Source organism: Malurus melanocephalus, unplaced genomic scaffold, assembly GCF_030028575.1.
Source record: "Malurus melanocephalus ecotype Western Australia unplaced genomic scaffold, MMel_1.1 scaffold_41, whole genome shotgun sequence".
In the NCBI taxonomy this organism is placed as follows: domain Eukaryota; kingdom Metazoa; phylum Chordata; class Aves; order Passeriformes; family Maluridae; genus Malurus; species Malurus melanocephalus.
The window spans coordinates 225,210-245,642 of NW_026623273.1; the positions used below are offsets into that span (position 1 = coordinate 225,210).

The 20,433-nt window shown below is 39.6% G+C and overlaps 1 protein-coding gene across 2 annotated transcripts; it reads right to left on the bottom strand.

The window, feature by feature from the left end:
• Positions 1-1,315: 1,315 nt before the first annotated feature.
• C1QTNF3 (C1q and TNF related 3) lies at positions 1,316-15,111 on the bottom strand. 2 transcript variants are annotated; one of them, XM_057364651.1, is made up of 6 exons: positions 14,736-15,111; positions 10,151-10,262; positions 7,758-7,912; positions 5,056-5,185; positions 4,256-4,355; positions 1,316-3,143 (listed from the first exon to the last, which is right to left on the bottom strand). In XM_057364651.1, exons 1-6 carry the CDS (start codon positions 15,021-15,023, stop codon positions 2,984-2,986), a joined length of 945 nt encoding a protein of 314 aa, XP_057220634.1. In that variant the 5' UTR covers positions 15,024-15,111; the 3' UTR covers positions 1,316-2,983. The 2 variants fall into 2 exon arrangements, with proteins under 2 accessions (XP_057220634.1, XP_057220633.1); XM_057364650.1 differs by having other exon boundaries at positions 1,317-3,143; positions 14,940-15,111.
• Positions 15,112-20,433: the final 5,322 nt, after the last annotated feature.

Sequence of the window (20,433 nt, forward strand, 5' to 3'; positions counted from 1 at the left end):
ACAGAAGGTGTATTTTACCCCTGCCAAGAGGTACACCCAGCACCTCTTGAGTTGCACACAGCCCTGTTTTGCAAAATTCAAATGCTCCTGATGCAGCTGGAGATGAGTCCTGCAAGAATGTGAAAGGGAAGCACAGCAATCCCTGGAGCTCTGGCAGAAGGGAGGACTCAGGAATTGGCGGTGGTGTTTCACACAAAGCAGAGATCAACTTGGCTCTTCGCTGAGAGGAATTTTCTCCTGCCAGGATGGCGGCACCCACCACAGAGTCAGGATATCACCTACCAAACCACAGCTCTCATGGCAGGCAGAGACTTGCAGGTCTTGCCAAGTTTGGGTTAAATCTGTGAGCTCAGGGAGTGGGACAGGCACAGATTCATCTTAGCAAAGACAAGAAGCCATTAAATATTCTCCAAATTACAGCTTTTCAGTTTCCAGGTTTCTCAGTCATAACATAAGATACCATGTGTTTTATAACAGAGGATAGAAGTCTATGGCAGAAGACATTTTACCTTGAGAATCTGCCAAGCAAGATGCTTTCGATTATCAACTGTGATAGAAAGATGACTAATCTTCATGAACATTTCTGAGCAAAATATCATATTCCACATGACTTACTGAATATAAAGCTTGTTAATTTTGAAGAACAAGAACACACACACACACCCCGATATTCACATCAGCTGCTGTATTTTAAAGGGTCCTTGAAATTAATATGTAAGTTAACTATTTATTTGTAAAGTATTACAGCACTCAATCAGCAGAGATTGCCTGTAATAATTTTGCAGAGAAAAGACTCAGAGATTTCATTCAAAACCTTAGAAGTTTTAACTTTAAGTTTAAGTTTAACCTTGGAACTGATACCAGGCTGCTCTTAATTTACCCGAAGCTTTTGTGGTAATTCTTCGCTTTTCCCTCTTAGCAGACCAAGTTGCACAAAACTTGTGAAAACAACACAAAATGGGTATTATGGCCAATGGTAATAAGATAATAAGTAGCCTAAAATGAGTGTATGTCTTACAGTTTTTAAGTGCTTTATTCTGACCAAAACGGCTTAAAATGGCCATGCYACAAAGGAAAATTAAATCCCCAAAGGAAAACTTAGAGATTTAAATTTTATATATGTGTATATATATATACACATATATGTATAATGAATATATTTTAACCTTAATGCAGGCTTTTTCCATTCAGTAGCAAAAKGAGTGCTAAGGAAAAGCATATTAAAAATAACATATCACCATAGTTCTCCAAATGGTAATGTCYTTGGTTAATATTGATATGAATAAACCAAACGGTATAGTTTTGTAACAATTAATCTTTATTGAATAAATGTATGTTTTACGAAGTAAGCTTAACAAAATAACATGGTCTCAGGTTTTGAAAATCTATGTGGTGCAAACCTGACCCGAGTTCATAAAGAAATGATAAAACTCATCAGACAACAGTTCATTAAAGCTAATATTTTCAGTGGTTGATGTATAAAACTAAAAAAATCACAACTCATAACCATCAAGTATCAACATGCATTTTTCTTCATAAGGTGTGGTTACATACGCTAGGAACATGTAAAAGGTCATACAAATTCATAGGGCAGATTTGCATTCATTTGCTCTGTAGTTGTGCTACTGATACCTGTATCCAGTATAAAATAATTTCAAATAAATGTTTTCCTAACCCCACCTTCTTGTTATACATTAATGGTGGGTAATGTCTGTTTAAAATGTAATGTCTGTTCAAAAGGAATTTATGTTTCATAAGGTTAAGTGTGGAGAGCCAGAATAAGATACATTCAAATTTCAGGATTGACTTTGGTGCTTACTCAAATGAAAAGAAAATAGCAGCACAGAATTTCATGTACCTGGATTTTGAAAAGCCAGTGACAAATATCAATGCTGAAGAGTGGCCCAGTGTATTGCGACCAGAATTTCTGAGCCAGCCAGCATCTGCTTTCACCAGTTAAACTGAACTGGCTTAGCTGCTGCTGCTTTGCAATGTCTTTTCCTGAAATACTGATTCTTGGAAAGCTGCTAGGAAAACCATTTCAACAACTCTGCTGTTAAGTAAATATGCAATATTATAAGGTACATCCTTCTGAAGGCACTCCAAACACCACAAAGTTTGTGTATTGCTGTGCTGTTGGCATATCGTGATTTCTCTAGCGTATGTGCCTTTGCTTTGACACCCTGCATTCAGATACATCAGGTTTTAAAAATTCTAAGGCTAGGAGGAAATATTACAGCTCTCCTGCCTGATCCCCTTCACACTGCAAACTAATTATCTTAGCTTCAAGCTGCTACTGAGGCAAGAACTACTAACACTCTTCTTCTAAGAGAGAGAGAGTGAGCATAAATATGTGCTAAAAATCTGTGAAAAATGACACCAGATAAATCTTCAGAGGTTTGAGATGGGAATGCAATAAACCTGAATCATTGACATCTCTATTTTCACATTTTTTTTCTTCTATTTGAGTTCATTCCAATCCAATACAAACTTCTTGCTTTAGATCTGGTCTCACCCGAGCCTGCTTACAATACATTCAGGCCTGTTTCCATGATGCGAACTTAAATGATCATGTAAGAATGGAATAAATTATTAAAAAATTTTGAATCAGATGTTCAATTCCTGACAAAAACTTAGCTAAAGCATATTTAGAGATGAATTTGACTTTATGTAAACTGCTCTTTAAATTCTTTGAACTCTTTTTCCTTTGTTTTCAATTAACTTTGGGAGAAGAGAGCAATAGCAACGTTTAATGCTTCAATCGGTGTCACTCAGATGACATACATATCATACACATGGATCTGTGTCAGCTACCCAATGTATTCACCTCATCTCTGATACACAAACAGCAACACACTGCATCAAAACAAGGCTTCTTGATCCTCCAATGTCAAAATGTTGTTTCACAATCCAGTGAAAAATACCAGTCCCAAAAAAGATGTTTCTTCAGATAGATAAACATGTATTRGATTGTTTCCTCTTTTCACTTGGTTTCAAAAAGAAGAAACCCAGCAAAGGTGGAGAAGCGTTGATGGTCCCCATGGAGGGCTCCATTTCCCATTCGCAGCCAGACTTCGTCTCCCTTGGCAAGCTTTAGGACTGCACTGTTTCCTGAAGTATCTGCTTTCCCCTTGGATTCATAGCTAAGGRTGAATATTTTAACAAGTCAGCTTTTTGTTTCCCTGTAATGATCAAGCAAACAACTTCAAAAAAAAAAAAAAATCCAAGAAGTACTTCGTTATCGTGCCAACATTTTTTCAGCTTTCTAAGGAAATTCTGGCAAATTTCTGCATTTGATCTTCTAATCGAATTTTGCACCTTACCTAATCGGTTTTATTATTACTATTTTATTCCTCTCTGAAGTTCTGGAATTTTAACTTTTTTTTTTTTTTTTCCCAAGACACAGGACACATTTTTTCATTTAAAATGGAACTCTGCTGATTGAGCACAAAACTACAGATTTCCTGTGATAATTTTTCTCCCTTGAATTCATCCCAGCTAATTTAAAATGCCTCCAGGCCAGGCAGCTGATGTGAACTGAGCCCTTGTGCTCCCAGCACAGGCAATGAGCAGAGACAGGCAGCTYGCTCCATCTTGAACCTTTCATTGGAACCTGGGTACATTTGATGCAGGCTAACCTCCTGGCTTTGCCTAAGTGCTCATCCCTTTTCTTCCACCTCTTTCCTTTTCTAGCATCAATGCTTCAGGGGGAATAGAAATGAAGCATTTTTTCTTTTGCAGGAAAGATCCATCGGGGATGAAGCAGCCTTTGGTGGTGTGCTGATGATAAAAAACCTGTAAATGGAAGACGTTTGCTTCTTCCTCATCCTTACTACTGCTGTTTAAACAYTTTGCAACTTTAAAGTAAGCTGCTCTCCCCTCATCTTAACAAAACTGCAACTAGTCACTGAACACTTAATTATTTCCTTTCTTTCACAAGCAAAATGAGAATGAAGATTATTTTAGCAAAATGACCTCATGATACCACTGAATTCCAACTCTGACTTACAGTGCTAACTCCTTTCTCCTGAGTTTGAGGAAATTGTGATCAAGGCTGAATTTTAGGTCCAGGATCTGTGGTGTCTAAATATACAAGCTGAGGGGAGCCAAATGAAATAGTTTTTCTTGTTGGTTGTTTTGCCTTAGAGAATTTCTTCCAAAAAACTGAATAGTTTCATGTTTCTTCAAATGTGAGCAAGCTTTCACTTCCATACAAATATTTTTTTGCATTAAAATGGCCTGGTCCTTTACTTACCTATATAAACTGAACACTGTATTACCATTATGCATCAAGTACACGTACACTTCCTCCACATCTTCATGTTTCATCATATTGAAGGTGAAGAAATACACCCCTGAAAAGGTTATAAAATTCAATTTGTTTGCTCCATAGAGAGAAGTAATCATGCTGCATATTTATGCTTCTTGCTTAGAAAACATAACAGCTGGATAAAACTGCCTTCCAATTGTCAGCAGATATTTTTCTTCWACTTATTCTGCTTATAGGGTTCCAAAATCTGATTAAATTTAATTCTGCTTGTGGCAGRTGGTGTTCCTCCTGCACTGCAGCTGCATAAGAGGGGGGATTGATGCAGCTGAAAATAACCCATGAAGAACTCTAATGCCTTGTTTCCAGCCACACATCTGTTTCAGGTCAGCACACAGCTGAACTGGCATGGGGGAAAGGTGGAGATGAAGAGATTGACAGAGTCAGGAGGTGGAGGAGGCAGCTGAGAAGCTGCTGCTACTGCTACAACATCTCAGTGGCTGAAGGACTAAAAGCCACAGCAAAGCAGACAGTCCTGCTCCCTCCCCAGCCCTGGCCATGCCTCTTCCTCCTGCCTTTGTGTCAGCACTGGTCTGACTGGCTGGCAAGGCCTCTCTTAGCCTACTCAGTTTTCAATTCATTTTTCTGCAAAGTAGGTACCAAGAGTTACGCAGAGAAAGTCTCATCAGTGCTTTGTGCAAAGGCAGTCAAATAGTATCTCATTGTTATTGACCACGCTTCTCCCTACAGCTCCAGGAATTGCATTATTTCGTTTTGCAAAGGCTCACCATTCACTGGAGCACCAAATCTCCCGGTCATGACGTCAAAAAAATTCCCAACGTTGGTTTCGACGCTACTGAAGATGATCCCACTGTTCTGGTTGCTGAAGTGAGTAGCCATTGAAGCCATGAATGCGACCTGCAAAAATCCATTTCYTACTCAGGCAGTTGTTCACAAAAAGGGCATGAGCAATCAGGTACAGATTTTTTCCTGTATTTGCAGTCTGTTTATTTTCCTGACAGATGTTCTTCTAGGGCTTGCTCCAAGGCCAATAAACTCCAGTAACAAAACTCCCATTGAGTGAAACTGGAAGAGGACTATGTTTCTCATATTCAATTGGACTATTCATGACTGAAAAGTAAGTATATGGTCAAATGTTTGCAGTTCAGAACCTTCATTTTGGATTTTATTTACTTTTAAGTCTCGCTAGAATGACGCAACAGCAACATGGTATTGAAATGGATGGCATTTCTGACAAAAGAGTTTTATATGGTTTTTATATATTCCTCAATGTATTTATCCTGGATACTGCTTTTAACTGAATGAGTGAAAATAAAAAATGCTTGGTAAAATCCATAGAGATTAGTGTTTTTGCTAGCTACCTTAGAGATACATTAAGCACTTTTATTAGAGGTCCTCTAGAAGTGCAGCAGCTGAGACTCAATATTCAATGCTTTTTCTCTCTTACCAGTTGCCCTCAGTCTTGAAAACAGAGGGTGCTGGAGACTGAAGGGGAAACTTAAGAAAAATAAAACTGTGCTTCAACTTCATATTTCACTTCTTGTCATAGAAATGTTTCATAGGAAGCAGTGTGAAACATCCCATRCTGGGCAAATCAAATTACCCTCACAAGATACTGGGGAATGACCCTGCCAGCCGGCCTGGCCAGGGAACAGAGTGACCTTTCCTGTAAGTTTCCATTATGCCAGTAAATGGGGTAGCTTCAGAACTGCTGCACCTTGTTGCCAGAAGATCACATAAAGACTTGGCTTTTTATTTCTATCTCAATTCCTGAAATGACAAGTGTTCAATTGCAGCTGTTACTTCCCATCACAAAAATGACATTTTTTGGTGAGATTCCAGCTATGCTCATATTTAAAAAATAAAAGAGCATTCCAAACTTCTTTTGATTTCAGATCCAAACCATAACAAAACCAAAACAGACAATCAAATGCAAGTCTGGGYCCAACAACGGAAATTGTTAGCCATCTGTTCAGAAATTTAAGCAGCTCCAGATGTGAACTGAAAGCTTGGGCTGATTTTTCTTACCCCTGCTTGGATGCATTTTCTGTGATGGCAAATTCTTAATGTCTTGCTTCTCAGCCAGGGTAACATCAAAGTTCAACATATATTAAAGGAAAGCAGCTGCAGTGGCAGATTGATGAAATTTATTCTTTTGTCTAGATTCCATTTCACAGTCTCTTTGACCCTGAGCTACTTTTTGTGGGCTGATTAGAAGACCAGAAAAATATGTCCTTTCTCCCTGGGTCTCATTATGAAGTAGCAGGTCAACATGGATGCACRAAGTTTTTCTAAATAATCCTATGCTTAAAACAGTATTTTATTAAAAAAAGTGTTCTCATATACCACCATTGGCTTTAAAATCCTTAAGCATGCTGATAAGAAATAATATGYTCTACTGTAAGAATTTTTAAACACATCAATTAAATAAATGATGAAATTTAAGTACTGGAAATAGGTATAACGATGTGAGCTTTTGCTGTTCATCCTCTTTCATTACTCAGTTTTAATTAAATACAACCATTATCTTTATGTAAGAAAGATGGTGATAGTTCATTTTGAAATTGCAAAAGAAGACATGTTGAATGTAATTACAGGTAAGTTTTCAAGATATTCAGCTTTAACTAAATATATATGATATATATTTATACATGCATATATTATATATATGCAAGCATATTAAAAATATATACACACATGTATGTATATGTGTGTGTGTGTGTATGTACATATATATTTATGTATATGTGCATACACAAGCTCTCTGCCATCTGCCAGATTCCTGGATCTGAAGATGCTCTAATGCAAAAGCAGTGAGATTGTGCCAACACAAATGTTGAGCTCAACAGCTCAGGCTTGAACTCATGTTTTAATGCTCCTCTGACTTTTAGGTTGCTCATTCATGGGCAGAACCTGCATGGCCCCAAACTTATTTAAAGTACCTAGACATATAAATATATAGATAACTACTGAGAGGCATTTTTTTAAACTAGAGGACTCTGTTTGCACTCATAAGTTTTGAGCCCATACTTTGAGGAGCTGGATACATGTGCTTCTGAGAATCTCACAAAGCCTGGCTGTTCTGAGAAACATGACAGAAATGTGACTCCTTTACTTCTTTTCCCATGCTGTGGGAAGTCCAATTATTAATGTGATCTTGGTAGAAAAATGATAGTCCCTGCTATGCTCCTTTATTAACCCAGATACTGGCTTTTTGCCCTCCAAGGGAAGCATATATGTTTCTTCCCACCCATTTCGCAGCTGGATTCTGACTAAAGCTTTTCTTTTCCAGAAAGATCTTGCAGACCACATTTTTCAGTCAGGACAACGACTATATATGCCTCTTACAGTATTAATTTTCAGGGGGATTTACTTCTTAAGTATCTTCCAGTAGCAAGGAGCTCTTTTTCAGTGAAGAAAACCATAATCTGAAATTTGCTGTAGCCAATATGAGCCAGAGATTTTGTACCTGTAGCTCTGGGGGAATCCCAGGGTAACCCTTCTCGCCTTTGGGTCCATGATGGCCACGCTCTCCCCTTGGTCCCATATCTCCTTTGTCTCCTTTCTCACCTTTGGCTCCTTCCTGGCCAGTTGCTCCATTATTTCCGTTGTTTCCGTGATTTCCTGAAGGGTGAACAAAGCTTTCTATTTTATTTAAATAGTTTCACACGTTAAACAGGTAAGTGTGACAGGGTCCTCTTCCACTACTTTGCAATCCATGTACTCTTCAACACCATAAACCCCAAAATCCCAGGCTGAGCTGTGATGGATAAGAAACTGCAGTGTGATCAAGCTGAAGGGTTCAATGAGCAGATTTCCAGAAGGGCATGGAGTTTAAGAGTTAACCCTCATGTTGTCTTGGTGTTGCTGTATAAAGTGCTGAAGTCTCAAGTCATTGCTTGGTTGGGGAGATGTGCAAGACCTCAGCAGACACGAGGCTCAAGGAAAGCAAAAGCCACTTTCTACTGAGGCATACCAAGTAGCCTGCAGAGGTACTCTTGCTTTTCCTTTTGTATAAAAGCTAATTTCCTCATAAATTAAGCCAATTGTGATAGGATAAAATAATTTTGAGTAAGATTTTGCTATCTTTAAACACATCCAAACAAATGAAGAATGGCTTAAGGTTGCTAAAATATCATTAAAGTTGCTAAAATCTGTGCTAAAACAGGAGAGTGTGCATTCTCAGGGTGCTGGTTAGCTTAAAGATGTTGATTGATTTCATAGTCCTAGATTTAAAGAGAGACAAAATTTTTAATGTTAAACTTTTCCGAGATGGCTTGCTATGAGTAAATGAGTAAAAAACCTCATTATAAAACATAATCGTGTATCTGCAGTATTACTTTCTTCCTGATGTTTACTGAGTAAATTACTGAGCAAATATCTAGGCATCTGACAGGATTCTAAAGTTGGCTAGAATCACTAAGCAGTTATTATGCCTCCTGCAGCAAAAGCATGATCTTTCAACTCAGGGGATTAATTAATGTCATCATTGTTCTAATTCTACCTGAATTGAAATTAGGCTCTTTACCACTCTGCTTGTTCTTTGATTATTCTCTCTSGTTACAAATTTACAAGAATAATAGAGATCAAATCTGATGATGAAGTGATTCTTCCGAGTTCTATTAAGAAAAAAAAAAATATACTTCAAACAAGGAAAGCAAAATGGTGAAAGAAATTATACCAATTTTTTTGGATAGAAGCATCTGCAACTCTTAAAAATAACAAGAATGGTCCTTTCTGTGAAGCCAGAACTGCTCGACCAGTTCAGAACAGAAGTCTGCAAGCAACATTTCATTCAATCAAGGGGAAAAGCAACTGCTGTTGTTCCCATTACTGGCACAGCAACATGAAATCTGGCAAATAAAGGAGGCAGAAATCCCAGGGTGCAGAAGGTTGCTGCCTGACRTACGTTTATGGTATCCTGTGGTGACAGAAAGGGACTGAGAGAGCTGAGAGAAGGGCAAAACTGGGTCTAGGCCATGTCCCAGAATGTCCACTGCAGCCTTGAAAATGTGTGTCTAGTATAAAATCATACCCTGCTTCTAAGAAGCCAACGTTTTATTAATAAGTAATGGCTCACTGAATTGCATTTTTATTATGGTAGCAGGACATGTGAGCTTTTGAAGGGGAGACAAATCTGTTGGCCAGTGACCTGTTCTTTTGCATTGTACCTCTGCTTTACAAATCAGTTCCAAATCCCTGAAGGTAGCTGCTGTAACAAACTTAGACCAGCATGCAACCCACATTTTCACTTCTCTGTAGGGAAGGGCATAGGCTCTTCTATTTCCATACCAATTATCAGATCAAAGCATACACTTTTCTTGTGTATGCTGTTATTCTGTGCACATTTTAATGAAAAAAAGAAGACTCTTTATTATGGAAGACAAGATGAAAGAAATAAGTGAAGGAATTTCTATGAGGGAACAGAAGCATCTGTGTTTCTGCAAAATATTGGCTAGCAGTAAGCTAGATGAAGAAAAGCCCTTGAATATAGTACACAATAACACAGCTGGATATACAAAGGTGATCACAATAATCAGCTCCAGGGAACAAGTTATTCCAAATTTATTGGAAACTTCATGCTGCCTTAAGAGAGACCAGTTTGCTAAAGAAATATAGTAAGATTACTTTCAATATGAATTTGTGAAAGCTGAATTTTAATAACAAATAGGTTTTCAATGGAAAATACCTTAAAACGTAACTGAAAATATCTGTCTCCTCTGAAATTATAACAAAAAAACATGTTCGTGAATCTGTTCTCAAATATTGATGTTTGCACCATTCTCTGATATTTCATAGAATAACTTATAATTTATGGCCGCAATTAGACTGATAAAAAAGTAAATAAAACTTCATCTTTACCTGGCATCCCAGGGGGCCCAGGAGGTCCTGGGGGTCCTTGGTAAAGTCGAACTCCGAAATCACCTCGGCAGCAGGAACTGCAGTCTGGGTTCTGCGGTCCAGGCGGGGGGGGCTAAGTGCACAAAAATAAGCTTTAAGTAGCTCATTCATGGAAGACATCAATCTTATACAGGGTCTTCATTATATATTTCTGTTTATATATTTGGTAAGTTTTCAAAACAGTTCTTATCTGGCCTGAAATTCTCACACAGTTGGCCTGAAATTCTCACATGGTTGGCCTGAAGATGTTATTTTTGGAAGATTTTAAAGGTATAGCTCTTGAAGCGTTCAAAGAGCTGTATGAATATTAAAAAAAAACAGATTGTCTAGGTAAATAAATGAGGGTTTTGAAAATAAATTAATACAAAGTAATGAAAATTAGGTTAATATTTCAATTAGATTCACATCCTGATCCCACATTTCATCTGACCTTTGATGACAAATGTGCCTATGTACAGCAAGTGGTAGGGCACAAGGGACTTGATTTGACCTTCAGCAGTGAACTATCCTCCAATAAACATAAATAAAACTGTGTTGGACCACCCAAAGAAGATATTAAAAGAAGTCTGTGCGGCATATTCCTGTTCATGGTCGCAGACCTGTGTATTTACAGGCTACTAAAGTTGGGAGAACCTAAAAAAGTGCCAAGGTACAAGATAAAAATTTGAACTTAGCACAACACAAAGTGTTAGGGGCATTTGATCATTTGTAGTGTAACTATGAAAACCTATATACTGACCAATATAATAGCATAAATAAATTAATGGTTTTATTATGTACAATTCAGCTACTGCAGTAATCAGTTTAATTAGGGTTTTGTTTAAGTGGTTTTCTTTTCCATATTACTGCATTTGTACTAATGGAGTCTCATTCARTTCTGGCTGGATTTCATGACACAGTTATGATAGATCTTCCTGTGGGTCAGCTGAGACCAAGGTTCAGGGTTTGATTTTATTTCTCTATCTCCTCATTTGACCCTCTTCATTTCTTCTCCCCTACAATTCTTTCCTAATATCCTGAGATGCAAACCTGCAGTTCTTAAAATCTGGAGAGGGATAAGTACAGCAATCCAAYTACAGCTTTTCTTTAATGATTCTGCTATTTGTCTTCCTTCCCCTTCCATTCCCTCATCTTTATCATTGTCAAATTACTTGCACAATGCAGACTTATTGGTTTAGTGGCAGAAAATGAGCCTCTGGCAGGTTTGGAACTGTCAAATKAACACACAGATGTGCTGTGTTCGTGCCCTCAGTGATGTCATTTGAAACTTTCTGACTGTGTTTTGCACAATACCAAGTCCACCCCAGAATTCATTTATTTCAGAAAGCTTAGGAACTTAGGGATACAGAAGATTTGTTTCATACCACCACCAAGATACTGCAGTTCCTCCAATGAGACAGATGCGTGCCCTGTCCAGCTGGAACCCATGATGGTGGAGTTACCATGGGAATAAAGGCCAGCTTGACAGCTAAACAAATATCCYTCATATTCAAAGAGTTATGGAGAAGTTAAGACTTGCCAGTTGGGCAGAAGGGCTTCATACTTATGGGGTGTCGTCAAGGCTGTGCTTTTTAGCTGAATTCTGGACAAAGTCTATACTTAATGTGAAAAATAAGTTCTGCCTCTTGAATTGTCTCTTCCTGGAGAACATTTGTAYTTTTCTGACTGTTTTGTCTCTTCCAGTTGTTAGGAAGGACAATCACCAATGTACTTTTAATAATTTTCCTAATATAAGAGAAGAAGTAGCCCTGCTTTCAGCTCATTTTCACTCTTTGAAAGGGTGCCAAGTACAAGAGGACGGGAATTGCACAAGCATTTTGTGCCTCTTAAAATAATAACATTGATTATTACACTGAGATTAAAATATCCATCATTTTTTAGATAGTGCTTCATATTCATGTTAAATGGGAAGGTAAGCTAAATACACACCTACCAAGACCAAATAAGTCATATCAGCCTAAAAATATCCAAAGACTTAGAACTGTGGACTGTAGCTAAGGGAAGACACGAAACCAGCAATGGACTTGCCGAAGGCATCTTTTGCAGCTATTTGTGCTTAAAGTTTATCAGTGACTCTTTGGCTTTGCTGCCAGAACATGAATATGATTTAGCAGCTTGTGAAATGTATCTGCCACATTGATATCATAACACTGATAGAAGACTGGAATTATTTCTGAGGCTATTTGATGAATTCCCTATGATTTAGTATGTTGAAGAATGATCTAGGCAGCAGATGGTCTATAAAATTCCCTTAATTTAATGCTGTGAATGAGCCATAATTGGAGACCCAGCTCTCTTTGACTTCCTGATTAATTTTACAAGTTTCTGTTTTRTTGTCCAAGACAATGCAGAAGACAAGTCATTTACCTCCACAACTCTTGGCACCTGTTCTGAGTGCAAARTGCTCCGTGGGCACTAAGGCCCTCCTTGCCCTTTCTCCAAGCAAAGAAACAAACAAAAGTTGCCAAAATTCAGATTTAAAACACCGCTTGTCTAGTGATATTTAAAGAATTCCAAAGAGCAACTTGAAATGGAAAATTGGTCCTAGTCCTTAGGAGTTCCTCTTCTTGAGAAATGCATGTTTTATTTTACATAAGTTAACAGCAGTGTGGAAACTGGCCTTGCACCCAGTGCAGAAAAGACAATAGCRAAGAAAAATGCTGTCATCTCTGTTCCACAACACAGAATGGAGACCTCTACAACAGTCCAGAAAGAGGGTGAAATTCTCCAGCCTAAATTCCCTTTAACTGGGTAGAGCTATTCTAACCAAAACAACCAAGAAAATGGAAACATAGGAATTGAACAGTTTCCATATAGCTCAAAGGGAGAGAGTTTTGACATGAATTAAAACATGTCTCTGCCACCTTTGTTCTTCCTCTGCCCAGAAATTCCTGGAGTCTGGAAATGAAAAACACCTATTACGTAAGCCTCTCTGTGACTGATTATCCCTGTCATGCATCTGTTAGTGCTCCACTGCATTTCAATAAGCCAAAAATCGCATCATTTCCCCAGTGAGGATTGTTTCTTGGAGATGAGCTGGCAGGTAAATGACTGCCATCAGTGCACTCAGACTCGCTGGGCTCGTTTTTAATGTCACAACCAGTTCCCCCAGCAGGCAGCTCCAGACAAGTTGCATTAAACTGTGACAAGAGACACATGCAGCCCGAACACAGAGACACTTTCTGTGAAGGAGAGTTTGAGCCATAAAAACTTGTAGCTTTGAATTAAATCCTGCATTATCTGAAATTGTGTACTGTTAAAGGGGAGTCTGCAGCATGAAGCAGCTGCAGAATTCTCCCTGCAGTAAAGAGGTCTGCACACCAAGCTGGCTCTTTGAACTGTTCTCCTTATGTCTYACACTCTGTATATTCTGCAAGCTCAATTTCACATGCCCACAGTTAAATATCTGTTTTGCTGAGTGCACTGGAGCAATGCTTAACTCCTGCCCAAGAAATACAAAATGCAAAGCACTGTAAAATTTTAATGCAGGGAATACAGTGATGTATTAAACCTATTCCCATACTTGGATGTGTTTCAGTTCTTCAAGACCAGGACAGGATTAAAATCAATTTCTTCTCTGCTTATCAGGACCTATGTTATTATTCAATGCTTATCTACATGTCCTTGATTTTGACAATTCAAAATATCAGATTTTGGTCTGAAAGAACTTAAAACCCAAAAGATAGAAGGTGAAAATATGTAGGACTCAAACATTTGTATCAGCTGTAGGAATAAAGTASGCATATTCTTGCTTTTTCTAAAACAGATCAGTCAAAAAAAACCCTTCATATGAGTGGAATTTTGTTTTGCCTAGTGCTGGAAAAAGCTTCATCTTTTGTCCTTCAGATTTTTTTCTTTTGAATTTGGACTGAAATAGTTTGTGTAAAATTGAGTTATGACATTCTCCCCATAAACTATCCACRATAGTATGTAAAGTGCCATGAAAGGCATAAAAATATTCATAGTTTAAAATGCAGATACAGCATATGATTTAGAGTTCCATTGCTATTAAAATTATACTATTAAATCTACTCATTACATCAGTATCTGTTTTTTTCAAGCTACTCCTTAGAATAAAATTTTTGAGCATTTAGAATTTCATTATGTTTCTCTCAAGCTCAAGAAATATACTTTATATACCTCATTTTCAAGTAAAATTACTCTCTGCAAATTCATTCTCTCCAAATACCTCTAGAAATTYGGTAATTTTCCTTCACATCTAAATGAGTTAGCAATATTTAAAATTCGATATATTAAATAATTAATACCTTGGGATAATTAAGAGACTGTATTTCAGAATATATGATTTCACAAGTTCACAGTTTCAACAGAACAAAGGGCTGCTTCTTATGTTGAAATCAGTGTCCCCAACCACTGCTGGTTCTCCCAGCTCATTAAAAGATCCTATAAAGCAACCCAGCAGGATAAAGACCAATATACACCTTTAATAAAAATKATTTCATAAATATATCACTAATAATGTTAGCAAAATAATAAAATATCTCATTAACTTTAAAGATATCTTTAGAAGATTAATTCAGAGTACCTGGACTCTATCTGAGGTAGTCAGTTCTACATCATCTACCTCTGGTCTCAGGACTTTATGGTCTGTAGATGTGCTATTATCAACAGTCCATTCTATAAGTTGATTCCGCTGTTTCAATATTTCCCTGCTTCTGGAACCTTTGTGACCAGTCTGGTGGTGACTTTGCAATATTTTGGCCACTGGTTTATAAGATCTTCTGCTCACCTCCATGTATTCATCTTGACACAGGCAAAATGGAAGAAAAAATAAAGCCAGTAGATGCCAACTGATGAAATCCTTCTCTGCCATGTTATTCAAAATAACTTTTTCAGGAGTCCAGCAAATGCCTTGCAGAAGGAGAACCTCTTTGCTGCACCAGAAGTTATGTGGTCCTTTCAGCTTTTCCACTAGTAAGCCTGGCACAGAGACCAGTACCAGGTTTTATACGGTTGCATGCAATAAATAAAACTAAAAATGCCAAAGTGACAGGATCCTTCATCCAAAATCAGTCATGCTCCTTTAAACAAACCAGGCATTATTCACCACTTCACTACCACAAGGAAAATTGATTTGTATGCTGGAAATGACCACAGCATTTAATGGACTCCTGTGGTTCCTATTTGGGGGCATTAAAAAATGTAGCACCTTTCCTTTGGCATGTTTTTGTTTAAGTGTGAAAAAATGTGATGGAAATGGGGAACATGTGGCTAATGGTTTATGCTCCTTGATTAGACATGGAAAGGCTGTGAATTCACACTCTTAAATGTCTTTTGGACACAGTCACCTTTCTTATTTGCCAGGAAATTCACACACAMAACTGCGTCAGCCCAGTTCGAAAAATCCTTCCAAAAGCAATTAGGAAACAAAAGCACAAGAGGAGCTTTTGCATATGATCCTGACCCAATGGCTGTTTCTGACTATGCTTTTCATTCACTAGAAGAAAAATATTGAATTTCTGTCAGTTGGCCAACAGTGGAAGGARACTGGGTAAGTAGCTTTAAAAAACTGGGTTGAATTCAGATTCTCAGCATTAGTTCAACATACTTGGCCAAGTAATATTTTCTCCCTTGAGTTCCTCATGTTTTCCTAAATGTAATTGCCAAACCAAGTTTTATGTTTTCACTGCCAAGTAAATATAAATTTACCAGGGACTTACTTCAGACTAAAAGAATCAAATTATATGTGTATAATAGTAATATCCTTATTTTACTTTTTGAATCACCCACTAGTATTCTCTAAAAARCTGTAACTGCAGGATGCAGTTCTGTTCATGCATCCATATGCACACACAACCTTCTCAAAAGCAAGCAGCTCCTTGGTCTGTGAGGAACTCTTCACCAGGACATGTCTGCAACATTACTGAAGCCATCCATCCCAGGAATGATCCCAGCCCTGCAATGTGACGGATTCACTCAAATCAAGTGTGAGTGATCACTGAGGTCCTCTGGAGTGTTCTGTGGCCCTAAACTATCCCTCTTTTATTTCTTTTCTGTTTTTATATTTTTCCCTCTTGTTAATTTGCCTGATAAATTTGAGGGTCAACGTGAAGGGTGCTGGAGTGTTTTTAAAGCAGGAGGCTGAAGTTGCATGCTCAGGGAAGGAATGTGAGGAAAACAGGAGCACCAGCAGCCTGTTAGGATGCTGGTGAATGTTTCATCCCTCCAGAAGTTAGTTTTAGAAAYTAATGATCCAGAAACATCACTCAGGTTTAATTTTGAGGAGGGAAAACAGAGCGCTTCAAAAGACATCCTGGGGACAAACCAGGATGTGACCAACAGGAAAGCCAAGACCCAGCAGTGAAATGAGGTGCTAAGTTATCCAGCAATGTAGAGAGCTTTAAGCACCCCAGCATCCACGGCAGCAAARCAAAGCTCTGCAGGCGCTGCTGGCAGGTGAGTGAACTGCATCTCCTAAAACGCCCCAATGCCAGTGGCTGCAGCTGGAGATGATGGAGATGAGGTGTGGAGCATCTGCAGAAGCCTAATCTTAATCCTTGTGAAATCACAGGAAACCCTGTGTTTGACTCCAGCTGGGGGGAATTTGAAAGGGGTTGTGGTTCTCGTGTCAAAGTGGAAGATGAGCCCAGCAGAGGAATCTGTGCAGGGTGTTCRTTCAAACCCTTGCTGGCGCTGGAAGGGATGTGCAATCAATGGTGGTTGAGTGATGGGGGAAAGCACTCAAATGATTCCCTGTTTCAATTCTGGTTCTTTCTGTGGGAAACAGCAGGACAGGGGCTCGTCTTCCCTTTTTCTTCCCGAGTCTTCCCAAGTCTTTGCCTCCTCCACCAGCCAAGTATGGCACAGCAGCAGCAAACTCAGCTCCTGTGGGCTCAGTGCTTGATAAACATGACTGAGTTGTCYGAGCAGCACTGACTGTCCACTCCCAGGAACAGCTCCTGGTTATCTCAGCCCACAGGCTTCCCAGGTGGGGCTGCATCTCCTTGCGTTATACTTTTGTTGTGTTTATTGCCCCTATGTTAAAGATTTTAGGCAGCAAACTTAATTCAGTTGCAGTGAATTTCAATCTCAGATTCCCAAGGCAGATGTTCWGTGTTATTAAATAACTCTTCATAGGTTGGCTCTTGAGTCTTGCTGCAGCATTTAAATATTAATTAATTAAAGAGTCATGCAGAAGAGGCTCATGAGCCTGTGCTTTATGGATACTGAAAATCCTGATTTTTAAAAAATACAAATATTCTGATTATTTCACCAGGGAAACAGAGGTAGAAGGGAATTTACTGGAGAGTAAAGCAAGACTTCAGAAAACTTGCAGATTTTGAAAGCTGCTGCCACCAAAATGGGGTTTGTTTTTCAAGCATAGAGGACTTTCTTGGTAGGAAKGGAGTTTGAAAATCCTGGATTCTGTAACATTTGGAAATAGACAAATACTAATTTATCTTGGCACTTAGTAATTTGATTCAGCAAGTGCTGGGACAGCCCTGATATTTTCAGCTGACMTTAGGGCTTTCACAGCTTTCCAAAGTCTGTTCCAGGAGCTTCCCGTGGCAAATGTTTCAAATGTGAGTAATGAACATCCACAGCACCTATGTTTCAAAAGGCAAAGGAATAAAAACAGAGAGATTTGGGCTTCAAAGCCACCATTTATCATTTCATGCAAAAGCTGAAACAAGCATGTTTCCTGGCAGCTATTAGGAAAAGGAAAGATTCCTTCTCTTCCTTGCTCACTAACAGAGTCCACCTGCTCCCTACCCATCACTGCTCTTGTGGTTTGATGCTACACACATATTTTGGTTCCAATTAACAGCAGAGCTCAGATTTTGCTCTTTTATTTCCAATCTTTTGAACAAAATCCCATGTGCAGAAATATTTGCTGCCCATTATTCTGCTCTGTGCCTTCAGCAAGGAATAGATGTCCCACAAAATCATAATCTAAAGGCAGAAATTTTGGACTCAGAAGTGAAAAAAACATGGCAGACCTGATTCTGGTTCTCCATTCCTGATCTCCAAATTCTCCATTCCTGATCTCTACACTCATTCAAACATGTGAGTGGAATTTAAAATTATATCAAACTAGCAGAACTCTGAATTAACTTTCTGTTAGAATAAAACACTGAAAATGCTTCATGCTGGGAAGAACAGAYCCTCCTGATCTGGAGATGAGAAAAGAACTGACCTAAAAGATTTGGTTTTGGTTTTAGGTGCAAGGCTGGTGTGTTTTGTAGGAGTGCTGACAGAGAAAATAAAATCTGACCCCCTTCCCTACCTCTTTGCTATACATTTGCACACCGAGCATCACCTTTCCAGCCTTTGCCAGCTGAACTCACACGCAGCTGCCTTTATGTTTGTCCTGTCAGTCTCTGGCAGCAGAATGTGCCTCTAATCTACAGTCTACAATGAAGTGGAGCTTTGGGTCTTTTAATATCAGGTAATGAGAACCAAATAAAATGTAAAAACTGCTGAGTGAAAAAGCTGCTTCCCACCTCATCTGGAGGAAAAAACTGCTCCATGCGAAAGGGGGCTCTTACAACTATTATTCACATTGACATTTGGAAAGTGAGGTTAGTATGTAAAATTGAAGGCTACTGTTTCAAGAGGCAACAAAACAGAAGTATTACAATAATATTTTTTAAGTATTCTGTAGCCCAGGCAGTCTTGTATCTGTAATTAAATACTTATGGCTCCCTCCCTCACAGCTAATCCTGTTTGCAGTGATAATTCCCCCACAGCACACACAGAGATCATGCAGATCTGCAGTTTCACAAGCAATTCTCCACTGAGACAATAAGAGAGACAGGGCACAGCTGAAGGGATGAGAGTCATCCAGCCCTGTCCTGCCACCACACACTGACCAACCCAAAATCCCCAGCCCACCAGAGCTCTCTGGGCTCCCTGGGAACACTCCCTGCTGCCCTTGTAGGGCCGCCACCCCCTTGGTCTGGCTGGAACTTCCACCACCCCTGCAGGGTGATGCCTCCTCTCTCCGGTGCCAATGAAAAGCACCCAGCACTGCACTGCCCTTTGGCTCACTGCTACAGAGCCCTCAGACCTCAGCCTGGCACCTCTGAAGCCTTTTCTCACCTCTGTGCTGACCGCTGCACACCCACGGGAACAAATGAAGTGTTTTCATTGAAAGTTTCTGTGAGTTGCTCCTTTTTCTGTGGCAGTTTTGGTTAGTAATGGGGATTTGGGCAAAACTCACCACTCTCCTCCCTGAGAGAGCCTCCAGGGTGGGTCACCAAGGGCCGGGCACATTCATGGGGCTTTCCAAGCRTTTGTGACCCAAAAAGGGCTTGCAGTCACTGCCCATGCATTACCTTCTCCATGGTTAAACATTTTGTCCCCCTGTAACCCACAGCCACTGAGCTCTGCACACAGTGACGGCACAGTGAGTGCTTGGAGCAGATTTGTTTGTGGCACACGAGCTGTGTGTGGTTTGCAGTCACTCCACTTCCCCGAGGAGCAGCAGAAAAGTGTGTTATAGGTGTTTCCTGCACTGGTTTAGGAAGCTATCACAATCTGTGCAGAAACAGGAGGGCAAATCCTGCTCCATTACATGGCTTCTGCCCTCACCCAGTGCAGATGACTTTCAGAAAGGTCTGGATTCTTCCTGACTCCAAATTTTCCATCAGCAAGAGTTCCTCCTGCCTTGCTTGACACTGACATTTTTTTCCAGTACAAGAGCTGGGGCTGAGGTCCTGTCTCTCCATCCACTCTCCATCTCTTGAATTGCCATGGGAAATACCATGGGGTGATGTGCTCCAGCAGCCCTGGACTACCACTGCTACCTCATCCCTCCATTTCTACAGCCTAAAAACATTTTTCTCACCCCCTTCCATTCACCTAAAGTGGGGGATCCCCTAAATGGGCAGACACTCTGGCCTGGACTCCCAGTTACAACAGGGCTGCAGCCCGGATGATCCTCCAAAACACAGCCTGTGCCAGTTCATCTGCTCAAACCCTCTCCGAAATGTGCACCAGAGACACATTCACTCCATCAATGCCATTTTCACCGGTCCATGACAAACTGCTGGGATCAGACAGACCCAGACAGGATGGCCAGGTGGCTTATCCAAGTCCCTTTCAGACTTGAAGGAAGAGATTTCACAGTGGTGATAGGGCTCCAGTGATGGAACAAATAATGCAGCGTGATAAGCTTTTTCCAGTGTGCAATGCATCAGTTATCCGTCTCTAATTGAAGAGCCAGAGCTCAGTGATTTCCAGGAAAGCAGTGTGGGGAGAGAACAGACACGGTGCCAAGA

Bases quoted from the DNA above. Each gene is read 5' to 3' on its own strand.
- C1QTNF3 (XM_057364651.1), bottom strand. From the start codon at position 15,023: ATGGCAGAGAAGGATTTCATCAGTTGGCATCTACTGGCTTTATTTTTT. The intron at 5,186-7,757 runs GTACAAAATCTC...GGATTTTTGCAG, and splicing joins GGATTCCCCCAGAGCTACAG to GTCGCATTCATGGCTTCAAT. The intron at 4,356-5,055 runs GTGAGCCTTTGC...TAACCTTTTCAG, and splicing joins ATTTGGTGCTCCAGTGAATG to GGGTGTATTTCTTCACCTTC.